Raw genomic sequence first — 21,215 nt, forward strand, 5'->3', positions numbered from 1 at the left:
TTTGTGAGTCAATCAGCACATGAATGATCTCTATAAATTATTTGATACTTCATTAATACTGTGTTTAACAGGAAAGGTTAAAATCGGACATCTAAATTTACAAGGAAATTCTGTGTTCATATTTACAGCTATTCGGCAGTGTTATAAACACATATAATGAGGTATTCCACCTTCAAATGTTGTATTGTTTCTCTGTGTTTGTGGTATGGATGCGAATGGTCTGTCATGCAAAAAAGATGTCCTACTGAAAGTGTCTATAAGATCAACCGGCAGTTACAGAACGGGACCCCCTTGTCTGTTAGATGGAATAACATTACGCTTTAGGGACAAATGTTTGGGATTTTTTGTCAGACTTGAAGGTCCCTATTTAGGCCTGATTTATGTATGTGTACAGCGACAAAATCAAAATAGTTTTACTTCCAGGATATAATTATTTTCATAAAAGTGTATTTGAAGAAGAAATACGTCGACATTTTTCTCTTAGTTCATGTTTATAAAACTACAAATGATATACTAGTATCATAATGTAACAGAATAACTTGACATAATGGTATAGTTTACTTAAAAGAAATCGGTACATTACCTGTGAATGTGATATGCGTCCTGGTAAGTGAAGTTCTGCGGAGGCATACCTATATAACATGTATAGAATATTATAGACGTTTTTATTTTTAAGCTAATGACGACATTTCTAAATGTGCTGTCAACATTCCTAAGAGATTAGTCTACTTCGTGTGAATCGGGACTGTAAATTCTAGCCATAAACATATTTATCACAAGATACTTCCCTTTTTGCACCTGCATACTATATACTATATACTTTATGCTACCAAGTTTGCACAATAATATCACTTCGGTTTTATCACTAAATTACCACTGCACTGCCTAATTGTGGATACTACGATATATTAGAATTCAATAGGTGGATGCGTCTGTCAAGTGCGGATCATGTATAACTCCCTCTACATACAGTGAATGTAACCAGTCGACTAGTCAACCTTGACATAAATACAAGATCCTATTGGTTGATGTATATAGGCATCATGGCTTCAGTTGACTCTGACCAGTTTTGTCCTAATCGAACATAGGAACGCAATGAAATTGTTTTTTCACATTTATTGACAAATCACTGCTACGATCACTCTACTTTGTACAATTCTAAACATACTACAAACGCAGTAAGTGATATTAATACTGACAAAGCATTCAAAAATAACTAATCGGTTTAATGATTTTATCGATAGGTGTACACAGACAAACTCACACTCAATCAAACACGCACGCACGCACACGCACACACACACACACACACACACACACACACACATACACACACAGGAATCTGTAAAAGTTTACTCCTTTAAGAATTACCAACTTTGTTCATTCAAAGTCCATTCCACAAGGGTGGTACGTTTATTTTCAGAATATTTTAAAAGTCGTGAAATATCTAGGCTAGAGTCTAATCCACCAGCAGAAGTTGACGCAATGTTCGTCTGCTGTAAAAACATGGACGCATGCGTAAATGACGTCATCATTCACCAGTTGTTATAGTGACGATGACCCATGTAGGCATTATCACGAACATTATTTTTGATAGGTGAACGTCATTTGCTTCAGAGCAATGCAAAAATTCTACCTACCAGGTGACCACGTATTGACAAATCATAACCTAGGCAATGGATTAGGTGTTTTAGATGGAATAACGGTACACTTTAGGGACAAATGTTTGGGATTTTTTGTCTGAGTTGAAGGTCCCTATTTAGGCCTGATTTATGTATGTGTACATCGACAAAATCAAAATAGTTTTACTTCCAGGATATAATTATTTTCATAAAAGTGTATTTGAAGAAGAAACACGTCGAAATCCTTCTTTTAGTTCCTATTCAAAGTGTCTTCATAAAACTACAAATGACATACTAGTATTATAATGTAACAGAATAACTTGACATAATCGTATAGTTTACATAAAGGAAATATGGTACATTACCTGTGACTGTGATATGCGTCCTGGTAAGTGAAGTTCTGCGGAGGCATACCTATATAACATGTATAGAATATTATAGACGTTTTTATTTTTAAACTAATGACGACATTTCTAAATGTGCTGTCAACATTCCTAAGAGATTAGTCTACTTCGTGTGAATCGGGACTGTAAATTCTAGCCATAAACATATTTATCACAAGATACTTCCCTTTTTGCACCTGCATACTATATACTATATACTTTATGCTACCAAGTTTGCACAATAATATCACTTCGGTTTTAGCACTAAATTACCACTGCACTGCCTACTTGTGGACACTACGATATATTAGAATTCAATAGGTGGATGTGTCTGTCCAGTGCGGATCATGTATAACTCCCTCTACATACAGTGAATGTAACCAGTCGACTAGTCAACCTTAACATAAATACAAGATCCTATTGGTGCAATATATGCATGTAGGCATCATGGCTTCAGTTGACTTTGATCGGATTGCTATCCAGTTTTGCCCTGATCGAACATAGGAAATCAATGAAATTGTTTTTCACATTTATTGACAAATCACTGCTCCGATCACTCTGGTTTGTACAATTCGAAACATACTGCAAACGCAGTGATATTCATACTGACAAAGCATTCAAAAATAACTAATCGGTTTAATGATTTTATCGATATGTGTGTACGCAGACAAACTCCGCACACTCAATCAAACACACACACACACACACACGCACACACACACAGAGGAATCTGTAAAAGTTTACTCCTTTAAGAATTACCAGCTTTGTTCATTCAAAGTCCATTCTGACACAAGGGTGGTAAGTTTATTTTCAGGAAATTTTAAAAGTCGCCAAAGTACCTAGGCTAGCGTCTGCTCCACCAGCAGAAGTTGACACAATATTCGTCTGCTGTAAAAACATGGACGCATGCGCAAATGACGTCATCATTCACCAGTTGTTATATTGACGATGCCCCATACAGGCATTATCACAAGTATTTTTGATAGGTGATGAACGTCATTTGCTTCAGAGCAATGCAAAAATTCTACCTACCAGGTGACTACGTATTGACAAATCACAACCTAGGAAATGGATTAGGTGTTTTTGCAAATTGTGATATTGCCCTCGCTAGCATGTATTTATGTTTAATTGATCGAGAATTTGTTAAATGTGTTAAATGACAAAGAAATACTTATTACTTGACATTCATCGTATTTGCGTCACTGGAAATTGAAGCTGAACATAAACAAAACAAAAACTGCAGTATGCAACACTAGAGGGCGCGCAATACTCAAAACACCGAGACAGTGCCGGGTCCAGAATCGAAACCTATGTACAAGGTTGGACGTCCTTCACCTAAACATTAATTGCCAAAGGTACAATTTCTGTGTTTGTAATCATGGAAACTGAATACCTGAGTGACTCTGACAACAGTGTAAGTTAATATGATTTCCCACCGGAGGGGGGAATCTTTTAGACGACCAGCATGAATGCGAGATAACTTTGTTGACCTTTGTTGTCAAATATTACTGTATTAATTATTCACATATTCTTTGTGCCCCGAAGACGTGAATAAATCAAAACTGCCCACGAACGCGACTTAGTCTCCACGTTGCTGGCTTAGCAAGCTTCGCTGACTGATCTTGACTACACGGTCTAAATATCATACGATGAAGATTGCGCTGACACGTTGTAGGGATGTATGTATGTATGTATGTATGTATGTATGTATGTATGTATGTATGTATGTATGTATGTATGTATGTATGTATGTATGTATGTATGTATGTATGTATGTATGTATGTATGTATGTATGTATGTATGTATGTAATGTATGTATGTATGTATGTATGTATGTATGTATGTATGTATGCATGCATGCATGCATGCATGCATGCATGTATGTATGTATGTATGTATGTATGTATGTATGTCTGTGTGTCTGTCTGTCTGTCTGTCTGTCTGTATGTATGTATGTGTGTATGTGTGTGTATGTATGTATGTATGTATGTATGTATGTATGTATGTATGTATGTATGTATGTATGTCTTTGATTCGAATCATCAAAAGTCTCCACGAGTGAAGGAGTTATAAGCAACACTAGTATTGAAGTCCCGGCATCCAATTCAGTTAGTATATGTCATAACCGTCATCTGACCTCGTGGGGGGCGTCATACATTGTATCTTTTTCTCAGACGTAGAAACGAGGATAGGAGAACTATTCATTGACAAGCCAAGGAGGTCAGTACCTGACCATGTAGTTTTTAACACGATAAATATGCATCGAACTTGCACCTGAAATATAGGACACATGTGAGATGTTATATCAGAGTGTTCCCTTTTCACACGAGCCATCGGTATTAATCTGTGTAATTCCATACACATGGTACAAGTGATTACTGTAAGCTTATTATGAAATGAAACACTGATGAAGTCTTCTTTGGTGAAATCTAAGCTAGCGATTATACGAAACTCTCACTTCTGGTTTCAAGGTTTTTGTATTTGAATCATAGTATATATTTTTACCTTCACTTCTCTACACCTGCAAATCTCTACGAATAATTCTAAAACTACGACTGTTTAGATAAATAAAAGTGTTTGTTTACATCTTTGGATGTGTGTGGCCATAGTTTGCATGATATCAACACACTGTTGTCGTATGTTGCGTTGTTCATAGTTTGCATGATATCGCCACACTGTTGTCGTATGTTGCGTTGCTCTCTGCTCAAGACAAACTCGTTTGACAACCTTTCCAGATCGACGAACATTGTGACTATATATGAAGCGTGTTGAATTGACCAATGCTGCTGTGACGATGAGGATTTCTGTCTGTCTGTCTGCCTGTCTGTCTATCTATCTATCTATCTGTCTAGCTGGCTGTCTATACTTGCAAGTTTGTATATATGTTTATATTTTGCTGCAAATTGGGTATGTACATCAGGTCCTGTGTTTGTGTTTGCATTTCTCCATACTGATCAAGTTTGCCTTGCCATAACTAGAAAAGGAATACATCGCCAGACTATAAATAATAGAAACTATTTCATCCAAACCGTCACATATGTGTTATTTATTCATGACTACATTTATGTACTAGTATCTAGTCTAGTAGTGAATTATTTGTTCACGTTTCTCACTTCCTTCTACGCTCCAACATAATGTTACATGGAGAAATAAACACGAATTTTCTTCCATTACATCTCTCTGGTTCATGACATGAAAAACGCTTCAGTTCAAAAGTTCAAGGAAAATTATGACAGAAATAATCATTGAAAATTACATTATGGATGGATAGATAGATTAACTTGTAAACAATAAACTTAATCAACTAATTAGCCACATTAATGTACTGAAATAGAGTCTTGAAATGTGATCAATTATTTATACTTCAAACTTAATGAGTTCAGGCAAGAAGCAACTGAAACCTATCAGATTATAGTAAAATGATCCGTGAAATAAGTGTCTGTCTATCGTTTTAATCTGAATGATTAATAAGGAATACATGTTAAATTTTGATTAATTCGTGTACATCCAATAAAAGGACGAAATTGACCACTCGTCCTCGATTACAGTTTCAATAGTAGTGCTACAATAATTTATATAACAAAGACACGTGCATTTTAAGTGGGGGATGTAATAATTGCCTGGCGAATTTACATACGCGCATTACAAGTCCACGTACCCTCAGTTTTACTGCCCCAATATTTGTATTGATTTTTGCATTTATGATTTTCATTCGAACAGATTTTTTTTTTAAAAAAATGAAGAGTATCTAGCTAATGTTAATTTTTGACAAGGTATCACGTTTGACTTATACCTGTCTCCCGGGAAAGCATCCCTGGTATACATGTCTCAAGTACATGACAAGATACAACCCGTTTCATGTTACCGTTCACTGGCTCTGTTTGAAACTACACACTCTACTTTCAGATAGCAAGATCGTGCTAAATGAAATAAGCCATTAAACCTGCACTAACTGCAGCTGGGATCGACATTTTTTTCATCAAATAGTCAGAGACATATTCAAAATATCATTTTCAACAAAAAATTCCAGTCGCAGCTAGTGCAACTTTAGACAAAATGTTGCAAGAAACCATACTAAGTCAATCTTGCAATCTCAACGTGTAGCATATGCAGTTTCTTATTGCTTTCTGTGTGAGTGCATGTACGTTGTATCAAACAGAGTCAGTGAACGGTAACATGAAACTGGCAGTAACATATCGTTGTATATACCCAAAAGGACACCGCCAGACCACTAATTCTCTATAACAAGTCTAAAGCCTGGAATAACCATTACCCGCCCCTGAACTCTAAAAGGCGATCACTTATCGACAACTCTGTCCCTTGTTCCAAGTAAAACGCTTCAATTATTTATTCCAAGCGTGAATATGTGGAAAATAACCACCACGCTGAAGAAACTGAAAGTATCATAAACATGTACCAGTGAATATATTTGTGCGTACGCATAGAACTGGTGCAATATTTGCACTGTAATGCAACACTGAAAACATAATTATATCATCCCATACGCATATTTACATAATTCTATTTATATGGAGACGACCACTCTGGAGTCTATCGACGGCAGATCAATAATTCACCCAATTAATCCTCTGGGGTTTGGTATTCATTATTGATGTTGTTGCTTTCTTTTCTAGGTCATTTTTTTTTGTAAAATCGTGATAAATTCATTACAGACTTCACAAGAACCTAACCGACGTGAAATAAGCTTACATTCATCTATGTCAACCTAAATGTAATATCCCCTCTCGTAATACACTAACGCTATATTTTATTTGCATTCCATGGTACAATAATGATACATGAAAGTCTATGCATCATACTAGTATTTTGGGTCAATCGCTGGAATCAACCTACCGACCTATCCATTTAGCTATCTACTAATCCACCTATCTATACCAACCAACCTACCTACCTACCTACCTACCTACCTACCTACCTACTTATCAACCAACCAACCCATCTAGCAACAACCTATCTAACTATCTATCTACTAACCTACCTACCTACCTACTTATCAACCAACCAACCTACCTACCTACCTACCTGTCTACATAGTGCCTATCAACCAACCAACCAACCTACCTTGCAACCTACCTACCTGACTACTTTGACAAACCAACAACATAGACCTACCTGAAAACCTACCCACATATTGACCTACCTACCTATCTACCCACCCACTTACATATACCAGCCAACAAATCTAATAGATCTACCTCCCACCAACCATCTGCATGTATCATCCAACCTACCTACTTACTTACCCGTATGTCATTCTACCAACCCAACTACTTGTACCAACCCACCTACCAACTACCAACCCACCTACCTAAACCACCGACCTACAAGTCTTTCTATCAACTCACCTACCTACCTACCTACCAACTCAGGTACTAACTAACCTACACCATACACACACCCCTCCCTCCCTCTCCCTACCTACCTACCTACCTACCTACCTAGACCTACAAACCAACCCTGGCTTCCACCCTACCTACCCGCCAGTCTCTTTACCTACCTACCTACCAACTAACCTACCTACCTACCTACCTACCTACCTACCCAACTATTGGCCAACTACCAACAAAACAACGCAAGACAGCATAATAGCAATATAACTCATCATAAGACACAGTGAAAGAGATAACAAAGGATGTAAAATATATCTCAAACGACACATGAAATCATGAGAATATAGCACCGGAACGAAAAGTCTTCATTTCCGTTTTTCAAGACTACGTTTACAACTAGAGGCAAAGATCACGAATCATAAATGAAAACACACCTGTGTCCATTATAATATAGTTAAGGAAACCATTTGTTAAAAGAAAGAATGCCATTTTATATATTACTTCTGTCTAGTTTTGTGCCTCAGGGTTATCTTTTGAAGAGCGAATCTTCAATTTATCTGCAACTAGTCTTCTGTGTGTATCGGATTGCATCTAATCGCCAATGCAAGGCTACTTTCATTGAAACGAAGAAAATCATATCTGTACAACTTCCCATTCCTAGTCAGAAGCAAATAGATAACCGATTCTCAGAAGGAAACATTTTATTCGAAGCATTGAAGTTACAGGTGGAGATCAATTTTAGGTCGCTGTACGTGCGCTTGAAATCTTCTCAGTTTGACGTTATCGGATCCTTTATATTATAAGAGCTCAAATCCAATAACCAAGTCGCCAAGCCCAATCCATCCATCGTGATCTGCGAGGATTTCATTTGAATTCACTGATAAGAATCTCGGCGTCAATAGTATATAATAGTCAAACTGAAACAAAATGACTGGCCATTGACACAAGCAGGCAAACTCCCACTCTCTGTTTCGTGACTAACTAAATTTTCTTCAACCTTAAGACTTTTATGTTATTATTTTCGCTTCGTGTTTTCTTTACAAGTTGAGTCTTAAGTTGAGTTTTTCTAATTTGATAATTCACAGGGTGGATATACGGTAGACGGGGTCAGGGAGGGACTTCACTGGTAGTTTTATTTAGATTAATGGATGTCTATAGTGTGGATGGATAAGGATTGTTTTGTAAAATATCGTCTGCTAAGCACTTTTTGACGTCCATTTTTAATTTCTTGAAGATAGCAAAGAAGGGTAAAACAGTAGAAAGGTGTTTACACTGTGTTCTTACGTTTTACATTTTAACGGGGAAAATTAGTTGCTGTATATATAAAATTATTTCACTGAGATCTTGCAGCAGACAACATTCTGGTTCTCTCGAAATGTATTTCTTTACATTTGGGATCTACAAAATGTTGCAGTTGTTTGGCGCCATGTGATATGCCTAAAAAGTCCGACTACTACAGTTGCTATAGCAACAACTAGCGTCATGAGATATACTAGTAGTAGTACATTTGCAAAGCATGTTGCGATTGCTGCCCAATCACGTGATGAATTTATCGTCGAATGTTTTGTTGCAGGCTACAGGTGTTTTTGAAGGTAGATTGAGACGAGAGATTGATTGAAGAGGAGAAATAGGTCGATGGGATTAAAGAAAACGTAAAATTTGTATCCGAGGTTTGATATTTGTTTCCAATGAACTCATATCACCTATAGCTAGGATTTAGAGCTTACACAATATACATTAGCCGTAATAGAGAACATGAAACTATATGTTTGTAGGGACACTATTTCATTTCTTCATGCCGACAAACAATTAAGACCTAGGGGTAAACGATGGTGTATGGATTCGTTTAATGGAATACATTCATACAACTGAGAGTAGTGGATGAAACGAAAGTCGAAGATGACGTCACAATGAAAATATATAATACACACTATTGACATGTAAATCGATATTTTTGTCAATATACTTCAAACGTAGCAATGGAAGTGACTTTTAGCATTTGCAGGTATAGTTTCAAATTTAGCCTGGGGTTGTAAGAATTGGTTATTCACAAACACTGCAGTGTTAAACATGCATGTTTTGGATGCAAAATGTATGTATATATGACAGTGTATGTATGTATGTATGTATGTATGTATGTATGTATGTATGTATGTATGTATGTATGTATGTACGTACGCGTGTATGTATGTGTGTATGTATGTATGTATGTATGTATGTATGTATGTATGTATGTATGTATGTGTGTATGTATGTGTGTGTGTGTGCGTGCGTGCGTGCGTAATTGAGTAGAGAGAGAGAGAGCGAGAGAGAGAGAGAGAGAGAGAGAGAGAGAGAGAGAGAGAGAGAGAGAGATTTTGTCTTGCCAATCGAGCGAAATTTTTATGATGTGAAATCATGAAATGACTCTCATGACCCCCAAACGTTATGAACATATCTTTATTTCCTGAAGTGGCTTTCCTCTGTAAAGACTAACCTTGGGACCTCGTGCAGTCCATTTCAAATATCTGTCCTTTTAAATATTTTATCTAAAGGAAGAAATATATTAGCTGAGAGATATTCAATCGTGATTTCATCTGCCCATCATAAAGATTCTACAAATGCACCTGAATTTCTGCCGAGTAAATTCCTCAAGGGGTTTTACAAAACATATCTAAATTTCGCTCATTATCTAGTCGTGCTCGTCTCGCAGCGATTGGAGACGTCTGGTTAATACTCATGTTTCTTATCGGATATAAATCAAATTTCCTGTCAAATAGAATGAGTATAGAGGAATAAGTACACTTTTTTCGAAATGCTAAAATACGCGCAAAGAGTACTTTTAACGGAAGCCCGCTTTAAATCAAACGAACAGAGCGTTCTTTAGGTCTTCAGATGTTACGATTGACCCTGATAAGATGTTACTTCGTCGATGGAGAGTACGTTAGAGGTTTATGTTGCTATTGAAACATCGGAGATGTATGCATCATGTTATCCCCATTTGGTTAAGTCGTCTCATTTGATTTACCGCTGTCGACGTAAGATGATCCGGTGTATGATTCGTGAGTCGTGGCTCACCTTACTGCAAGAGTTCATATCGCGAGTAATTGGCATCCTCAATTATTGGGAGATAGTTATTTCTGTCCCCCTTCGGGCTATGTCGTTATTTTTTGATGAGTATACATAAGTATGTGTATCGATCTCGCAGAGTAGGCCAAAGTTTTCCGCTGTCATAGCTAAGGAAGAGTATGTGAGGCAACGTTGCAGTAAAGGGGGCTACAGTGATTTGCGACGATGATGTGTATTCCTATATACGACTGTCTTGTCGTGTCAACTATATCTTGTTACATTCAACTTGTGACAAGTATGTTTGGCATCCTTGATATGTATAGACGAGTCAATTTCGCTTTCTTATTACCGGACAGAATGCAATTCTATTATAGTGTAAGTAATGTAAGACTACTTGTGTAAAATTGTACTTTCCTTTAACGTGGAATACGCCTCGGAAATAAACTCTTTTAACTTTTGCTGTTATCTTATTCAAGAAAACTCCAACCTATCCTCAGTTAAAATAAATAACAAAATCAGGGGTCAACGCACATTTTTTTAAATACAGATCAAAATGGTATTAAATCATTATACCGAATCCAATATGGCCGCCGACTACAGCGTTGACGCTATGGGAAAATAAAGGATTGACGATCCCTTGAAATTAAGCGGCAAACCCCAATTTCTTTTAATATTTAATAAAGATCAGGCCAGGACAAGCTTTATTTTGGAAAAAGTTTGGAGAGAATTGAAGAACTTTATTTGATTTTCAGGGAAATTTGTCACCGAGGCTTTAGTGGTCTGAGTCGACTCGCAGGCGCAGTCTACTTGAAGTGTAAATTTACCCAACTTGAACTAGTCCGCGGTGCATCATTACTTCTTCGTTTGTCCCACCCAAAGACACTCAGGAGTCGTAACAGTGTTTCATGTTGTTGCGATCATCAGCCGTCTGATCAGCGTGAAACACAGTGTAACGAGTCGTGATTGGTATCTTGTTTGATACAAGGTTATTTACACTGCTCTGCATAGATATGTATTGAGCACGGTTTACTCCAGCATAGACATGTTTGTTGTCGAAAATGTACAACTCCCAGCTTAAAGACAGCGATTACATTTTGCTTTGAAAGGATTTTAATAGGAAGTCAGTAAAACAAGGGACTAAACTACTAGAATCAAATTAATTCCGGAAATCATAAAACCATTGAACCATACTTGAGTTCATTAGAATTGCTTTCACGATTACACAGTTCAGTAGTTTCTGGTTGATAACGTAGACTGTCCACAGACAACATCTACAGACTGGCAAATAAAATGATAGCGTGTATAAAGCAGACGTAAGGTACTTGATTTCAAAGTATAGGTCTGTTCGTTAAAAGGTGTGTTAGCTGTAACTTGAATATCAGATCACAGACAATGTATTCACTGAAAATTGTCAATAATTTAGACATGTTGTACATTTTAATTAGATCTCGATTTCATCCATACATAAGTTGTACAGTAATAGGTTAGAGTTGTTATCGTGTTTAAGGTGCTGATTTTAGGGTGCGGACCTAAAAGTCAATGTGATTGGATTTATTACACCATATTATGTGTACAGCGACACTTAGCACATTTGCCAACAGGTGATTCAATACCAAGCTGGGTGATTCAGTACCAAGCTAGTCATTATATATGGCAAACTAGTATTGAAAGACGGTTCCTGTTGAAGCAGCTATAACGACTAGACAGTTGTGGTACACAACGCAACGAAAGAAAATCCAGGCTTTCTTGGCGTTACGAAGAAAAAATGTCTATATTCTCTGTATTTGCTATGTGACGTTATCACCTCAATAGGTTTTCCCATAAACCCTTGCAGGAAGTCCCCCAAATGGATAAACGTATCATAGACAACGAAAAACATGACGTGTAAAATGCAGTAACACTTCTTCACAAAATTGCAGAGTTGAGTAAGTTAGCAAAGTAAGGTTTTGCGATCCAAAATCATAATTATGTAAGTTGATAAAACTACTCGATAAAAAATGTACTAAAGCCAGAAATAAACCAGACTGGACTTTTCCTATAAAGGTGCTCTAGCTGCAATTGTAACGTGTTTTTGAAACTGCTTTGATACTTTCTATATAGTATACTCAGAATTGTATTGTATCACCTGTATGGAGGTAAACGTATTTGTGTAGCTGTGCGCATAAATGGTGAGATAGATGCTATCAAATTGATTTTGGGTTCACGCCCTAAAATCAGCGGCCCAGCATGATCACATTTTCAACCGCGGTGTTACTATACTAGTTATGGATAAAACTTTAACATGCTGAGTGTCAAACTATTGGTATTTTAACAACATTATTTTTAATGAATATATTGTTGGTTGTGTGATTGAAAACACGATACGCCAGTTACACTGAGCTAGGGCAATTTGGATTGTGGGCGTTTTAATGCGTTATTTCTTATTCTTCACCGCATTTCGTGAGAATGAAATGTAATGCTTCTGGCGCTACAGAAATATTTTTAAAAGATGTTTATTCATATTTTATTACAGTCTAGGTGTACACGATTGTGACATTCTAACCTTACCCTAACAAACACAGGCGTAAAGAAAAGCTAAATCAGAACTCTAGTCACGATTTGCAGTCTCGGAAAACCATTAGGAGGTGGCCATTCTGGCAGCAAGTCTACGAGACGTGCATATTTAGACTTGTTTCACAATAAATTACCCTTTCAGTCTGTATTTCAACATCCGGAGAAATTCTTTAGTGATCTTAAGTGCCAAACTTTTACACTTTAGATCCATTTTAGCACCAACCTGACATTTCGTTTCGGAAATCAAACACTGTATAAGCTTATAAAACAGCCCATATGAAACACTAAATAAATCAAACTTTGGTCTGAAATTTGAAAGATACATTCGACTTTATCGTCTGCTATAACAAACTCTGAGTCAGTACGATGGATGATGTCATCGTTAGATAACTCCTACACAAGACGAGTATCAAACTAATTAGATTTCACCATCAGTGATTTTCCCGCCAAATTCATGCACAAAAAATATCGTTCACCGAAACTTTTAGGCACATTTCATATTCATTATAGATGAGAGTCAAAGAAATAATGTTGATCAATATTTTATTTAAAAAATTAACTTAAAATGGTCAGATTTTTACAAATACTCTAAAAACTTGAGCTTCTAAACACCGAATGAAGTTGAATGTGCGGAAAATTTGCTATCAAAGACGTCGCCCTACAGTGTGTGTAATTATACCAACGTCTGTTGCTTGTGTATACATATCAACAGGTTGCAAAAATAGTTTCAGCTTGTGGCTATCCCAGTTTGTCGATAGGTTGATTCCCATGGTAGTAATTGAACGTATATATCAACAAGTTTCAGTTGTGTCTATCTTAATTTGTCGATAGCTTGATTTCCGTGGTAGTAATTGAACGTGGTGTTGCAATGTTGTAAACACAAACGCTTCTTTGACGGGTCAGAGGTCATATTTTTTGAAAACTGAAATACATACAACTACATTACACAACCAAGAAAGGGCATGACGTGTACAATGGTAGGGTCAAAGAACTGTGTGTGGCAGTGTTGTAGTTACACGTTGTATAATACTAGTACGTCAACTGCACTATTAAGCAACCTTTTTTTCAACTAAACAACAATATGGTATTGTTCTTGTACAAATAGTCTGGAAAAACGTTGCCGCCATACATGTATTGAATGAGTCATACCATGGGAGCCTCATCCATAGTTATACCGACTCACGTTCTCTCTCCACGCTCTACTCTAATAACATTACCTGTTTTAAATAAGGGTTGGTATATTAAAGCCGTTGTGAACAGGTTAAAAACCACTATGCCTACGGACAGAACTCCATACCACTTAGGCTAGTAAAAAATAGCAACATTTCTCTCTATGATGGCTGATTGTTAGGTAAACAAAAGATATATTATATTGTGAAAAAATAACGTTAGTTACTAGTAATGAGTCATTCTTTAAGAGGGAAGAGTATGTACACAAAGACGTGGAAATTTGTTTGATATGTTTGCACAAAGGGGGACGTCAAAATAGAAAAGTGTGTTATGATTCCGGTCTCAATAACAAACGTATCCCTGCTAGTCTCCAGGCCTTCCCTATATACAACGCCATAGGCGTGATTTAAAAAAGCTAGGACGAAAACTCGAATGCGCAGATGTTAGATTTTATAAATTTTGATATGCTGATTTCAGACAACCTGTTTATCCATACAAACATTAACAGGTGGCACATGAATGTTTACTAACATTTTTGTCTATCGACACCACGCCCACCCTACCCCACCATGACACACAGACTCACACCTAGCTCTTTCCCAGTAACCACTTATCTGTGGTCAAATCTAGTTTTAAAGTACTTCATATCAGATCGGGATATATACATCAGCTAAATTAGAACGTCAACAAACATATCTATAGATTAAGAATAACGTCACGCAGATATTAGAATAACGATTTATCATCAGTTATTAATTGCTTGTTTTTGTATTGAAGTAGTGTTTGTACGAGTGTTCATGTTGTGTATGTATTTTTGTTTATCGGCTTACTAGAGTGGGTATTTTGTGCCTGTCAGATGTCAATATAAATAAATAACTGAATGAATGAATGAATGAATGAATGAATGAATGAATGAATGAATGAATGAATGAATGAATGAATAATAACAATAAATAAATAAAATAAATATCTAGTACTGTAACCCAAGTAATTACCCCACTTCAGATGAGATCCTTGTGAAAGATAGTGGCCGTGGCAGGAATATGGTGACGATTTCGCATCATAAAGGGGTATTGTGGTGAAAACGACAATGTGTCAGACTAAATGGTTTTTTCATCAACGACATCTTCGTTCTGTGTGAAGGGTGCGATAACACTATCACTCCTTACAATGCTAAAAACAAACTCGACCACATTATGACTCCCTCGAGATGACCCGTGCAAAACTTGACAGTAACAATGTGTGAAATATTTAGTGTCAATGTGAAAGGATCAAACACAACAACGACAATTCTATTTATACGTTTATGGACAGGTTTCACCTTCCAATTAAATAAAACACTTTATTTTCCATAAAATATTAGACTAATTCAATTCATCAGTTTTGGACCTTAAAAGTGGCTATATGGATGCCAAATAGGTATTTGTTTTTGTAAATTTATTTATTTATAAAACAACTTTACTACGTTTTCCTACTTGAAAAAAAAATATGAAACAAGCTATAACAAGTCCTTGTCCGTGCGTAACTCAATAAATTCTAAATTCTAAATTCTAAAAAAAAAAAAAATGTGTAAAACGTGTTATTGTACGTACAATAACAAAAAACTTTTCACAATTTCTAGCTTTTTTAGTAATTTATCGTTGACATAAGATATGTTGTTTTAAATTCTTTTTTCAAGTAGGAAAACAATAGTCAATTATTTTATGAAAAAAATCCAAAATAAATAAAATCCGATTTGTCATCCACAGAGCCGACATAAAAAATTCCCAAAATGATTTTAAAAAGTGATGTATTCCGAACGACGTGATGATGATGATGATGATGATTTGCCTCGAGGCGAAACTTTTTAATAAATAAGCTTACAAAGTTTAAAAGGTCTACTTATTTGACAGTATTGTTCATTTCAGAAAGTTGTTTAACATATTTGTGACGTCGACATTCCCTTATGCATTACATCAAGTTGTACAGTTTGGGGGTTATATCATTATCAATGTCACTAAAACAATGCCGACTGAACTTAGTGTCTGACATTATGATGAATTTCTCAGTGAAATTGACAACCCGGTAAATTACCATTAAAGGTGAATTCTTTTAGCGTATAATGAATGAACAAAATTACTGGAAAAAATGAAAAGTCTTTACGTATATTTTTTACCACCATCATAACATAATTGTCATCAATGGATAATATATACATTTCAATTTTACAGAAATCTCATAAAATAAGGAGAGATTTGTTAATTTTTTCGTAAATGTCCTATATCAGTACATTGTTCAAGTTACAGTTCGGTACTACCAAACCAGAGTGACTATAGAGTTTCAAGTACAAAATGTACTACCAAACCAGAGTGACTATTGAGTTTCAATTAGGTAGCACGGTGTTTCGCGTTTTTTGTTACAAATTACCTAAACAAAATACTGACTGACAGCGCGCAAGCATATAAAATGATACATTTTATCTCACTGTGAATACAAATAAAAAATATCACGACTTTCACTGTTGGGTGAAGTAAGGAAGATTCTCAAGTACAAAACTGTTTATTTGTATTCACAGCTAGATCAAATGTAACATTTTATGAGTGTGGAAATTCTACAGTCCCTCTGGTTTCGTAGTACATGTACATGTTTAAATCACAGACAAGTGTTCTTCAGTAAATATCTAGTTCTCAAGGTGTTCATCAATGCACGATTTTGATCCTAAAGTTGGCTCGTACACATGACGAGAAAACACCCATCATTGACAGAAAAATAAATTGAACGAAAAAATGCAACCGCTTGTACGTCATCGCAGACTTCATTTTATCGATCGCCTCTCCAAGTTGTAAATGTCAATTCAAACAGGTTTATTTGAATATATGATCAAGTATATCAATTTCATATTGTGGTTTGAGTGATATTTGAAAATATATATATATAAGTATTTCATGCGGGTTTTGCAAAATTGAATGTATGGACTTCAATTCCACGTCACGTGATGTGTCGCAAACACCAGCGGGGCGATGGATATACGTGAATGTACAGCTTCACTAATCCCCGTGTTAATAACATGAAAACACCGTGTCTATTATATTACACGACCGTGGAATCAATATCACACATCTCGGTACAATAGGTGGAAAGGAATGCTGGTATATTTTATACATTGACTAGCTTAAGGCAACGGCATCGAAACACTCCCAATTTACATGTGTATTAAATGTGCAAAAAAATACTGATTGTATCTACTGCAGCTGCATACAGACGTTCCAATACAACAAATGATGAGAGAATATTTCACTGTCACGCTATATTTAAATGACATGTTACCGGCTCTGTTTACACATCGATCACTGCAACTGTATTCACTATCGTACAATGACCTCCGCTGACTTCCAAAATTAAAACATGATTGCGTTTTTGTTTTTTCTCATTTGTGCAAATTACACGCCTGGTTGCACCCTACTAAATTGGCGTCATTTCGATAAAGTGACATTTCGTTCACCACTCTGACAAATGTTATAACATAAATACAGTTAGATAATTAGATTGATTTGTGTGCGTGAAAGAGCGTTTTATGTAGAAACACAACCCGTGTTTAAAAACAACATGCGCGACGTGGAATTTTAATTCATGGGACATAACCGAAATGCAATAGACACCGAACGCAACATAAACACTCTCTCGAAGCTATTTCAGGTGACCAAATATTATATAAGAGCTGTTATTACGCACACTTTTAAAACAATTTGAAATTTAAAACTAAAATATTATTTCTTTTCAATGTGATTTGCATTCAAATTTAACCATATCCAAGCTCATAAATTTGCACGAGTGTAAAAATAGCAGGACTGCTATTACAGGGTTTGCATTTTACTCGACGTCGATATATCGAAACTTCGCCCGCGTTACCCTAGGAAAAAAGGTATGCATATACTGTGCGACCACAAACGCAAATTCAGCGGCAATGGCCTTGAAAATACCGAAATGACGCTACTTCAAAAACATTTTTTACAATGTTTAGAAATAAATATACCCATAAAAACTTGTGACCACTCTCACTTGATTTTACTTGGTCCAATGTGGTTCATTCAATACATTGAAACAGATATAAACTATGTACACTCCCATATCGCCTTTCATGATGTACTGGTGGTTTCTAAATATAAGTTAAAATTTACATCTGAAAGGGTGTTAACTTTGCTGTGTATTGTTCACGGATATGTTACGAAGACGCCATATTCAAGGTTTGAAATAGCTCTCGAGGATTAGCAGGCAAAATACTGCAGGATTACATGGAGTAGTGAATTCATTCACCTGTCTTCAGAAAAGTGTACGAAAGTAGCGTCTTGACATAACTAAGTAAAAAGTATTTCGAATCATCTGTATTCTGTATGTACCCCATATTTGAGGATACCCGTACTGCAATAGCTATGTCGATGCTATTTCGACACAGTGGCCGTTCGTTGTCGGTCCACCCTGTTCAGTCGTATCGCCTCTCAATAACTCGGTCACTGCTGTATCTTTCTGTAACTCGCTAATGTCATTGCCGATACTAATACTGGCTACCCTGTCTACCATTTTTCCAAGCATCATATCATCACACACATCATTGTGGTTCAATTCCGCCTGCTGTTCTTCTTCTTCCTCCTCTTCTTCCTCCCGTATTCTGTCCTCCCTAATCGCTCCTAATCTCGGGGCGCTGCGAGTCCGGTCTAGCGGAGGACGAAACTTCGATGCTCCGTTCATGATTCTCCGTAGTGGCAGGGAAGGTTTGTAAGGGTCTTTCCGCTGCCCTAAGTCTCTGCGTTCACGGTCTCGACGCTCCCTTTTGTAGTCGACAAACGACGTTGTAAATACTTGGTACAGACACAAAGCCATTGCTTTAGCCTTTTCAGCTTTATTACACAGCACCGCATGACACCGTAGCTCGACTGCTTTTCTTTTTAATTCGTGTCGGTATATCCACGCGAACACTTTTTGGTTATTACGATCGGCAACGCAGTATGAAATACGATGTAGCAGATAAAACTGGGCGGCAGGGCCTTTCAGTTTGTCGACAAAATCAAGCTTAAGTCCACGTGACGTAACAGTTATTTTCACTTTTCTCGTCTTTTTACCTTGCCTCGACTTGCGCCAAATTTTCGCCACCGGTTCGTCACAGCAGCCCTCGCCCTTCGACTGCAATGTAGAGGCGTTGCCGAGATAACTCACTGTATACGACGGATCCTCGGCAGTTATCGTCAGCTGCTGTTTCTTGCGTTTAAATATATTGATCATGGCTGTAAATATATATGTTTACCGTCAGCTGTGGTGTCTGGCCTATGCCTTTTTCAAAGGCCGCTTTCTCCGTGTATTGTAATGATCTGGCGTGCCACTCCTATGTACACAATAGGGGCAGTGCGAATAGCTGGGCAGTTTTCAACTGAACCCCGTCGACTGGACGTCTCAGCACGGTGCCAGCCAGGAACAGCGATATCTTCACCGGGAAGAGTGAGTCTTGATCCCGTACTATCACAATATCATCACTGTAGACTTAGACCACATACCGGCTGCCGTCAGTCCTGCGGTAACTTACAGTTCGCTTGTCATCGCTTTTATGAAGATGTATGCAGTCTGTGCGTTGTGAAATCGTTGGTCGGTCATGTGATCACGTGACTCACGTTCCGAAAGTTGATTGGTTTAGAAGCGGTAAATAGAATTCATTATCACATTTTACAATAGTTTATAACACATTCGCTGCACAAAAGCTTCTAATACATAATCCCGACTCCCACTGCGGAAAATTGTTTCCGTCCACCATCAAAAGTATTGTAAGAGAATTATTTTGATGGCCTAAGGGAATAAATTATTTTTCAAAATAAACAGCGCCTCGACTAGCAATCGACATCAATACAGTTTGGTGACCTGATCGAAGACCACAGTCGTTACTGATTACCATAGTAACCAAATCGTTACCATCGATCGTCCCAAATTACACTATTCCGGTTTCTTTTGCTTTTTTTCAACTCAACAGCACATCTAATTACATGTTACACACTAATCTAAAACTATACACCGTCAGAAGCGTGGTCTAGAATGATTTACTTGTGCGTTACATCACGTTACATGTGAAATATTTTAGGGAACCACACGTAAGAGATACCTTTGATCTTTGCGTAATGAGCTCGTTAGCGAACTATATATTTGATAATCTGTTAAAATAAAACTTGGCATACATGTTGACAACTGAAAATGTTAAAAACAAAATAATCAATGCCATGTTTCCTTTCTGGGGAAGTACGTGAATTGTAAATGTACAACGGATAACTAAGACTCTAGACTCGTAGCTAGCTCCCCTTCTTTCTCTATGTTCTTATTTGATTTAGTTCGTGCTGTTACTGCTGTCACCAACACTGGCATTTTATACCATCAATAGTATCATCGCCTTCATCACTACCGCCATCTGTTTTTTTATTACTGTAACTATCATGTGAGTAATCTCTATCCTCTCATCTCTTCCTTAACTCTCTGACACCACCACCCCCCTGTGTCTGTATCACACATCATCTTTTTACTCCCTTTTCTCTCATTTTGTGATTGTCTGTCTGTCTGTCTGCCTGTCTGCCTGTCTGTTTATCTGTCTGTCTATATGCGTCTCTGTCTGACTATCTACACTACTCATCAACCCCATCCCGCCCCATCTCATTCTCTCTCTCTCTCTCTCTCTCTCTCTCTCTCTCTCTCTCTCTCTCTCTCTCTCTCTCTCTCTCTCTCTCTCTCTCTCTCTCTCTCTCTCTCTCTCTCTCTCTCTCTCTCTCTCCCTCCCTCCCTCCCGCCCAACCTCCCTCCCTCCCTCCCTCCCCCCTCTCTCTCTCTGTTATAAAGAATACTTCAGTAGAATCAACGACTTTTACCTTTGGCAATTATCAGGCTATATAGTAAAATCATAGATGACAGTTCATTGATATAACTAAAGCTGTACCATTCATCATATGACCTAGTTTGGCATGACAGCGACTGAGCCTATGTGGTAATTTTCAAAGGGTTTATTAAAGATAATCTAAGTGCCTTCTGGTGTTTTCTATTGATCATGTCACAATACCAGGTAGGATTTTAAAGTGGCCATAAG

At 37.1% G+C, this 21,215-nt stretch overlaps 1 protein-coding gene across 1 annotated transcript; it reads right to left on the reverse strand.

Moving 5' to 3' along the window:
* Positions 1–15,435: 15,435 nt before the first annotated feature.
* On the reverse strand, positions 15,436–19,732 carry LOC144442287 (protein FAM43A-like). The gene has a single exon (XM_078131593.1). It carries the CDS (start codon positions 19,382–19,384, stop codon positions 18,536–18,538), a length of 849 nt encoding a protein of 282 aa, XP_077987719.1. The 5' UTR covers positions 19,385–19,732; the 3' UTR covers positions 15,436–18,535.
* Between the last annotated feature and the right edge of the window lie 1,483 nt (positions 19,733–21,215).

This window comes from Glandiceps talaboti, chromosome 11 (assembly GCF_964340395.1).
Source record: "Glandiceps talaboti chromosome 11, keGlaTala1.1, whole genome shotgun sequence".
Taxonomy (NCBI): Eukaryota; Metazoa; Hemichordata; class Enteropneusta; family Spengelidae; genus Glandiceps; species Glandiceps talaboti.

Bases quoted from the DNA above. Each gene is read 5' to 3' on its own strand.
- LOC144442287 (XM_078131593.1), bottom strand. From the start codon at position 19,384: ATGATCAATATATTTAAACGCAAGAAACAGCAGCTGACGATAACTGCC.